At 48.2% G+C, this 10,000-nt stretch overlaps 1 protein-coding gene across 1 annotated transcript in view; it reads right to left on the bottom strand.

Annotated features, from left to right (window-relative positions):
• The window catches only part of tenm3 (teneurin transmembrane protein 3), a 411,418-nt gene that overhangs the window by 136,025 nt on the left and 265,393 nt on the right, over nt 1-10,000 (bottom strand). The window contains exons 12-14 of the mRNA XM_079498542.1: nt 7,901-8,201; nt 4,381-4,482; nt 3,336-3,530 (exon numbers count right to left, since the gene is read on the bottom strand). Coding sequence (XP_079354668.1) covers nt 3,336-3,530; nt 4,381-4,482; nt 7,901-8,201 — 598 coding nt within the window. The remainder of the gene's footprint in view (nt 1-3,335; nt 3,531-4,380; nt 4,483-7,900; nt 8,202-10,000) is intronic.

The following is a 10,000-nucleotide window of genomic DNA, read 5'->3' as shown; positions in this document are numbered from 1 at the left end:
AAATAGTGTCTTGATAATCCCGTGTAGATCAGTTAATTAACTTGGAAGACCTAGCTGCGCTCCGCATATGCCACATTTCAACTGTGACAGGGATATTGGGGCGCGGTTGGATCGATGATTTTTGTAATGAATTTATCAAATGAATTCTCTCAGCGAGGCCTTGAACTCTTCTTATTTCTTTGCGACTCGACTTTCAAGTTTCCCACCACCAGGCTGCCCCGCGCACAGTCGCATCCACCATACACATGACCACCACGTAATGCACACCATCCACCATACACATGACCACCACGTAATGCACACCATCCACCATACACATGACCACCACGTAATGCACACCATCCACCATACACATGACCACCACGTAATGCACACCATCCACCATACACTTGACCACCACGTAATGCACACCATCCACCATACACATGACCACCACGTAATGCACACCATCCACCATACACATGACCACCACGTAATGCACACCATCCACCATACACATGACCACCACGTAATGCACACCATCCACCATACACTTGACCACCACGTAATGCACACCATCCACCATACACATGACCACCACGTAATGCACACCATCCACCATACACACACATGACCACCATGTAATGCACACCATCCACCATACACACACATGACCACCACGTAATGCACACCATCCACCATACACACACATGACTCATGTGTGTGTATGGTGGATGGTGTGCATTACGTGGTGGTCATGTGACATGACCACCACGTAATGCACACCATCCACCATACACATGACCACCACGTAATGCACACCATCCACCATACACACACATGACCACCACGTAATGCACACCATCCACCATACACACACATGACCACCACGTAATGCACACCATCCACCATACACATGACCACCACGTAATGCACACCATCCACCATACACATGACCACCACGTAATGCACACCATCCACCATACATATGACCACCACGTAATGCACACCATCCACCATACACATGACCACCACGTAATGCACACCATCCACCATACACATGACCACCACGTAATGCACACCATCCACCATACACATGACCACCACGTAATGCACACCATCCACCATACACATGACCACCACGTAATGCACACCATCCACCATACACATGACCACCACGTAATGCACACCATCCACCATACACATGACCACCACGTAATGCACACCATCCACCATACACATGACCACCACGTAATGCACACCATCCACCATACACATGACCACCACGTAATGCACACCATCCACCATACACATGACCACCACGTAATGCACACCATCCACCATACACATGACCACCACGTAATGCGCTTGATAGATGACGCAGACACACAATGTCAGAGAGCACCACTTAACCCATTTAGGCCTGACGTCGAAATTAAAAAAAATGTCTTCTAAAGTTTTCTGAAATACCTCATGTTTCTGTATCAGTGGTGCTCAATATTTCATATCAAGGACCCCAAAAATGATATGTATTTGGCCACCGACCCCCATCTGAAAGTATGTTGTTCCAGGGACCCCCGTAAGCAAAGATTTTAGTTAAAAACGTTCGCTCTGAAATCTATTCAAAGCTTTGCACTACATTTTCACGATTTTTCAAAAATAGCAGACCTACAAGCTCGTAGCGCGCCACTCGATGGCGCGCTATGAGCTTGTAGATCTGCTATTTTTCAATAGCTAAAGCATAACATAATGCTAACACCAAAAGGGGTTCCCGCCCCCAAAATGATATGTGATATGTGATGGTTTTACATAGACCAGTGGTGGTTCTCTCTGAGTTACAGACCCGTAAGCATCCATTTGGACCCGCTGGTGATCCCCACACCAGACGTTGAGAGTCACTGACATAGACCAGCCTATAACTGTCTATGTCTAGAGCAGCTCTATAAGTGCTTGTAGGAAGTAGTGTGTGTAGCAGGTTCGGTGTAGCACGCTAACCCGTTTCTCATTAGCAGACGCTAAAAAAGTGACCGCAGACTCCTTTACAGACCCTCCTTTACAGACCCCCCCCCCCCCCCCCCCCCCCCTCCGCCAAAAGAAAATAATGTTTTTGTTTGGTTAACCACTTGAAAGGGAATTTCACTTTAAGACACTTCTGATGTCATTTTCACTGGGACTCAGGCCTTTGTGCGCGCCCCAGACGGTATTTAAGTTGCTTGATTCAATATTTAAGATATTTGATGTTAATTGGATCAGACACACACGCCCTTCCTATAAGAGCCCATTCAGCTTCATACTCCACGTACACCCCGTTAGACTCATTGAAAACACACATCCCTGGTTCTGGTTACTGATAGTGTGTCCTTCTAATGTACGGTGAGACCTTCACATTTCCATTAGTTATAGAGCGTCGCAGTCCCGCCCCCTACCATGGCCCAGGAAATGATTCTCCGTTCATTTTCCTCAGAGACATTTCGGAAAGTATTTATTTAAAGACGGTTACGCCGCGGACAAAGCCAACTCGAGTCGTGACAACTCATGACAACAAACACAATATTTTGGACGGAACAAATAATTAGAAAGAAGAAAAAAACGGCAAATTACAACATTTTTTTCGTTGTTTTTCTTCTTTGTAATTATTTGTTTGGTCCAAAATATTGTGTTTGTTGTCATGAGTTGTCACGACTCGAGTTGGCTTTGTCCGCGGCGTAACCGTCTTTAAATAAATACTTTTTGAAATGTCTATGAGGAAAATGAATGGAGAATCATTTCCTGGGCCATGGTAGGGGGCGGGACTGCGACGCTCTATTGCATTGTGTCCATATGTTCTGTAATGTAATGTTGCATCGAGGAGTCATGAAGGTATCCCCATTCATTAGAAGGATGATAGTATGAGAGATGTAAAGCAAAACAGTGTTTTTTGCTATTTTTTGCTCCCCAATTTAGTGAACCCTCCGCACACATTTCTGTGTTGTCACTGCTGTTGTATCCTATTGGCTCATCTGCCACTGGGAGCCCCCACAGGGAGGATGTAGAGCCTCCGTCCTACTCCTCCTGCCCAACACTCCCTGCTGAGAGGTGCCGCCCCAGCCCATAGGAATATCACCCCAAAAACAAAAATGAAAAGGCTGAAAGGGGGTTTAGAAATTGGGTAGGGAAAGCGAGTCTGAAAAGGTGGGTTTTGAGGGACGCTTTTAACAGGACAAGGGTTGGGTCGGCTTTGATGTGGGAGTGAGTTCCAAAGGCAGAGGGCCTACTGTCACCCCAGGTGCGTTTCTTTGTCCTGTGGATGTACAGGATGATGGCATCCCCACCAGACCCCGGGGGAGTGGGAGAGGGGTGCGGAGTACACTACTCACCTTCCTCACAGTTGTCTCCCTTGTAGCCGGTATTACAGATGCAGGCTCCCATGATGCAGATGCCGTGTCCTCCACAGTGGATGTCGAGGCACTGATTGGATGGCACGTCGCACTCCGTGCTCTTCCAGCCGCTGTAGCACTGGCAGCGTCCCCGAGAGTACTGTCCGTTACCGCTGCACAGCACCGGACACGCAGCTGCATGGCAGGAAGACACGCACAGACAGATTAACACAAGGGTTCCCATACCTTTCATGCTGTGACGATCCAAATGGGTGGGAAATATAGGAGTTGAAGTTTGAATAACATTTTGTTTAAATAAAATAGCCAATCTACAAGCTTGCAATGTGAGGCATTGTGCACTTTTATTATTTTCACAATGTTTGCCTCTTTCTTAAGCAATATTTGTCAATTTAGCAGATCGACAAGCTCACGACAAGATGCGTTGCAACACGTTGTGAGCTTGCAACAAGTCCTGATGTCACTCGTTCATCCCCTGGGTCGCAGATTTATTTTTTCTCTGTGAAGAATAACATTGGGTTTCTTAAAACGTCTCATATAAGCATCGTGGTCCTAAAGACAAACTGTCTCTGCATATTGTGTATCAGTTGTTTGATACAGTCTGTTTATTACAAAAATGTAACTAATTCGGCGGCAGTAACATTAGCGTTTTCTCAGTCAGTCAGTTGATTCTTCATATCCATATGAGTCAAACCGCCGTGTTATGGGCGCTACCGAGGTAGATTGTGTAAATTATGTCAGACTACGGTGCTCTATTCACTGGTGAAAGGGTTGAAAGACTGAAAGAAAATTCAGAGAGAGAGAGAGAGAGAGAGAGAGAGAGAGAGAGAGAGAGAGAGAGAGAATCAAGGTTCTTGACAGTAATAGAGTGAAGTCTTCAGCATCTGCAGCTTACAATACAACGACCGGACAGAGATAACAAGTCCCACCAATTACTGCCTCTCTCCGCGGTGCCACACTGTGTGTCTTGTTTGTCAGCTGTGCGTGCGTGCGTGCGTGCGTGCGTGCGTGCGTGCGTGCGTCTTACCTCGGGAGCAGTCAGGCCCAATGAACCCTGGGAAACAGTGGCACGTTCCTGAGAGACAATCTCCGTTGCCGTGACAATTCTGAGGACACTCCATGATCGACTCTGATTGAGCGAAGACACAGACAGACAGACAGACAGACAGACAGACAGACAGACAGACAGACAGACAGACAGACAGACAGACAGACAGACAGACAGACAGACAGACAGACAGACAGACTGTTAGTTGACGGACACACTGCCCTCTCCATCAACCCCTCTCGCAGCGGTTGCCCTGGTTACTGCCCGTCAGCCAATCAACACCTTCTCAGTTCCAATTATCATCTCTCACTTTCCCCTCTGACATGCTGCATGCAAGCACGTGCGTGCGCATGAACACACACACACACACACACGCACGCACGCACGCACGCACACACTCACACTCACACTCACACTCACACTCACACGCGCGCGTGCACTCACACTCACACACACACACACACACACACACACACGTGCACGCACGCACTCACACACACACACACACACACACACACACACACACACACACACACACACACACACACACACACACACACACACACACACACACACACACACACACACACACACACACACACACCTCTTACGGGGCCATGGGGCAGCATTTCTAATGTCTTAGGCAAGCTGCATGATGTGAAAATATGTTTTGGTTTAAATATCTTAATGTCATCATTGTACAATGACAAATACATCTATTGTAGATATTGAATCATTAATGTAGCACTTTCTATACTGCAATAATTTCCAGTGAATTGATCTACAGTTCAATTAAATTCATTGACTTCACTCCATGGACCGCAAGTTCAAAAACATTGCTTTAGGACACTTCAGCCCAGTTCACACAGCAAGATTTAAGCAACAATTACCTGGTCACTGACATCGGCACTCGCAATATATCGAAAATGTATTGTCGTCACAATATTAACAGTTCTAGTGCCGCTAATTGTTTGATCCAGTGTTGCGCCGCTGCATAATACGACATTATTTGTTTAATGCGTTTAATTCTCTGTTTTAAAATAATTAAAAATAAACAGCGCATTTATCCGTGACCTGATGACGAGGCCGTCGCGTTATGATGACGAAACCGGAAATCAAGTCATCATCTGGGCTGCTAGGGCTTCTGGGAAATTGAGCCCAATGCAAGTGGACGGGGGGTTTGTTTGGACTACAACTTGCTCTGCACTTTGGTTTCGTTTCGCATTGTCATGGCCGCTGGTGCATCTGATCATAACAAGACGGACGACCATTTCTTACCCGATTTTCACGGAACAAACGCCCAAATAGTTCAGCGTATGCTCCAAAGGTAATAAAACAATCCAGGCAGCGTAGGATATTTGATTAAAAGGCGGGTTCCGCGGGGTATGGCGTCAAACTGTTAATATGCAACACAGAACATAATATCTTCTGTTATTGCCAAAACAATACCTTAGCATATATACGTCTCAAAATAGATAATTTAACTTGCTTTCAGGTTGTTATTCATTTCAACAATCCATGTATAAAGGATGTTTTTGGTTTGGATTAGAAGACAAAGACTAAGGGGAGCAGTGAGTAACTATTGATTGGTGGTATGGATTCATTGTCCATAGCAGCTGTAGCCGGCCAGGTGCAACGATGGAATGGAAGTGTAGTGTGAGCACTGGTTCTGTTTCCTACAATTTGTTTTTAATTATTATTATTTAAAAACATAAAAAAGCTAAAGGTTTGGGAACCACTGGTATACAGTGTGGGCTACATGGTTCTTATTTACGGTAGCAGCAAACCTAGGGCAGAACAATATTATTAAACTGTATACTAACTTACTTATCGCTTACTTACTTATCACATTATCATTCACAACGCTATCGCAAGGCATGCATGTTTTCCTAATATCGTGGAGCCCTACAAAGCCCCCGATCTGAGGCAGATCTGAGCCCGATCGGAGTCTCTCCACAAGGTTTTGCTCGCAATGGTGTGACCGGAGCTTGCTCACCCACGCACCGCTGACCGCTTCCAATATCTGACAGGTTTGATATCTCGCCAGCTGGAAAACACGCAGTGTGAAATGCGCAGTGACCAGCACTGAGAGTAGACCTGCTACAGCCTACAGAGGTCGACACAGGTGCTTGTTTGATTGTGTAAACAATTCCCAATTTGAAAAGAGCGACTGATAGAGGAGATGAATATCAAAACCTGTCTACTGTAACTCCCTCCTTACTGTACACTTAAGCTCCTCCAAATGGCCCAGAATGCTGAATGCCACAGCATTTTCTCATCTCTCCCCCTTTTCCGCTCCCTCCATTGGCTCCCAGGTACTGCCCACACAGAGTACAAAACACTGATGTTGGCCTACAAAGCAATCAAAAGCACGGCACCCCCACTTATCTTCAAAGCGTGATCCAACCCTACAACCCCTCCCGCTCACTCAGATCAGATAACACAGGGAAGCTGTCAGAACCTTCCCTAAAACACCCTGGACAACGATCTACACATTCTAGACTCTTCTCCCTTGCCTAAAACACCTGTGTACTCTCTACTGCCCCATCTGGCGGAGACAGGTTAAGACTCTTCTCCCTTCCCTAAAATATAGAGAGCAAACCAACCTAACGTACAGGACAAACATTTTTGCTGGAAAAAACATTATAGAGCCACATTTTATTTATTTATCTTCAAAGCGTGATCCAACCTATGACCCCTCCCGCTCACTCAGATCAGATAACACAGGGAAGCTAAAACACCCTGGACAACGTTCCACACATCCCAGACTCTTCTCCCTTCCCTAAAACACTCTGGACAACGCTCCACACATCCCAGACTCTTCTCCCTTCCCTAAACACTCTGGACAACGCTCCACACATCCCAGACTCTTCTCCCTTCCCTAAAACACTCTGGACAACGCTCCACACATCCCAGACTCTTCTCCCTTCCCTAAACACTCTGGACAACGCTCCACACATCCCAGACTCTTCTCCCTTCCCTAAAACACTCTGGACAACGCTCCACACATCCCAGACTCTTCTACCTTCCCTAAAACACCCTGGACAACGCTCCACACATCCCAGACTCTTCTCCGTCCTGGCTCCCAAACTATGGAACAAATGAATTCCCCATTGCAGTTAGAACTGCTGCAGACTCTCTCCTAATTGTCTGCCATAACCCTCAACCCTCAACCCTCAGCACTTAACCTAGATATGAAGACCATGCAGACATGCCTTGGTCATTGTTCTCATATGTTTGTGAGAACACAAACAAGTGAAAATAATGGAGCTAGGCCTGGGCCGTGGCTCAGCGGTCCAGGCACCTTGGCCGGTAGTCCGAGTCTGGCAATGTGTGCGGGTTGGACTCCCGATCCCGGCGGCCTTTACTGCATGTCACTCCCCCATCTCTCTCCCCCATTTCCTGTCAGCCTATACTGTCTGTCCCTCTAGAAAACATGTCCATCTACAAAAATAAAAATAATAATGGAGCTAAGAGGTTTCTGATGGAATAGACTCACCTATGAGGATAGTGTTGTAGATGACCTGTTCGGTGTTGCGTCCGTCGTTGTAAAAGGCCAGGTGCCAGATGCCCGTGTCCAGGAACTGGATGAAGCCGGCCTCGTGCACGTTGACAGAGCGCACATGCCGGGCGCCCGCCCCCACCTCCTCCAGCTCCTGAGCGGCCCCTGCTGCTGAGGAGGAGGAGGAGGAGGAGGAGGAGGAGGAGGAGGAGCGTGCGCGCGAGTTGTCTGCGTCGCTCAGCGCTCGCTTCTCCTTGGAGATGAGCCGACTGCCGTCCAGCAGCTCCACAAAGTCATACTGGAGGAAAACAAAACGGAATGATGGAATTAGGGATGTCGGGTATTATCGGCCGATTAAAGCATAACACATAGCATTTCCGATAATCGGAAAATACTGGACTTTTACTTGTAATAGAGTATCTTTACATTGTGGTATTGGCCATTGGTAGAAGAGGAGAGTTATAGTGCTGCTTTAATGATATTGTCTTGTATTGTCTTCATTGACTCAAAGTATATAAAAAAGTATGTGTTATATAGTGGTATTAGATCTGCATGTATTCTGATAGAAATTGCTCTAAGGTTTGTTTGCTCACTAACAGGGATTACTCCTGCTCATTGGTGAACAGAAAATGCATTTTCAAGGTCTGGATACCAATTTCATCCAAACAGGAGAGAGAATAATGGGATATACAAGTGAAATTGGAGGTGATTCAAATCTGAATTGGAACACTTTAAAATAACCACCTGGAATCCAATCATCTTTCATCCCTTCATCTCACTCCAGTAACCATTCTTATTGTCTGCTCATTTCCCCCTTTAAAGTTCTTACCGCATAAAGATGTTGTGTCCCCGCCCCCTGTAGTAACTCAGAGGACCCCCCCTAGAGGTCCCTCCCCCTGTAGTAACTCAGAGGACCCCCCTAGAGGTCCCGCCCCCTGTAGTAACTCAGAGGACCCCCCTAGAGGTCCCCCTCTCCCTGTAGTAACTAGAGGTCCCTCCCCCTGTAGTAACTAGAGGTCCCTCCCCCTGTAGTAACTAGAGGTCCCTCCCCCTGTAGTAACTCAGAGGACCCCCCTAGAGGTCCCCCTCTCCCTGTAGTAACTCAGAGGAACCCCCTAGAGGTCCCCCTCTCCCTGTAGTAACTCAGAGGACCCCCCTAGAGGTCCCTCCCCCTGTAGTAACTCAGAGGACCCCCCTAGAGGTCCCTCCCCTTAACTCAGAGGACCCCCCTAGAGGTCACTCCCCCTGTAGTAACTCAGAGGACCCCCTAGAGGTCCCTCCCCCTGTAGTAACTCAGAGGACCCCCCTAGAGGTCCCTCCCCTTAACTCAGAGGACCCCCCTAGAGGTCACTCCCCCTGTAGTAACTCAGAGGACCCCCTAGAGGTCACTCCCCCTGTAGTAACTCAGAGGACCCCCTAGAGGTCCCTCCCCCTGTAGTAACTCAGAGGACCCCCCTAGAGGTCCCTCCCCTTAACTCAGAGGAACCCCCTAGAGGTCCCCCTCTCCCTGTAGTAACTCAGAGGACCCCCCTAGAGGTCCCTCCCCCTGTAGTAACTCAGAGGACCCCCCTAGAGGTCCCTCCCCTTAACTCAGAGGACCCCCCTAGAGGTCACTCCCCCTGTAGTAACTCAGAGGACCCCCTAGAGGTCCCTCCCCCTGTAGTAACTCAGAGGACCCCGCTAGAGGTCCCTCCCCCTGTAGTAACTCAGAGGACCCCCCTAGAGGTCCCTCCCCCTAACTCAGAGGACCCCCCTAGAGGTCCCTCCCCCTAACTCAGAGGACCCCCCTAGAGGTCCCCCTCTCCCTGTAGTAACTCAGAGGACCCCCCTAGAGGTCCCTCCCCCTGTAGTAACTCAGAGGACCCCCCTAGAGGTCCCTCCCCCTAACTCAGAGGACCCCCCTAGAGGTCCCTCCCCCTAACTCAGAGGACCCCCCTAGAGGTCCCCCTCTCCCTGTAGTAACTCAGAGGACCCCCCTAGAGGTCCCTCCCCCTGTAGTAACTCAGAGGACCCCCCTAGAGGTCCCTCCCCCTAACTCAGAGGACCCCCCTAGAGGTCCCTCCCCCTAACTCAGAGGACCCCCCTAGAGGTCCCCCT

Source organism: Electrona antarctica (genome assembly GCF_951216825.1).
Source record: "Electrona antarctica genome assembly, chromosome: 4".
In the NCBI taxonomy this organism is placed as follows: Eukaryota; Metazoa; Chordata; class Actinopteri; order Myctophiformes; family Myctophidae; genus Electrona; species Electrona antarctica.
Note: the sequence above shows the minus strand (reverse complement) of the source record. Positions and strands in the feature narration are given on the sequence as shown.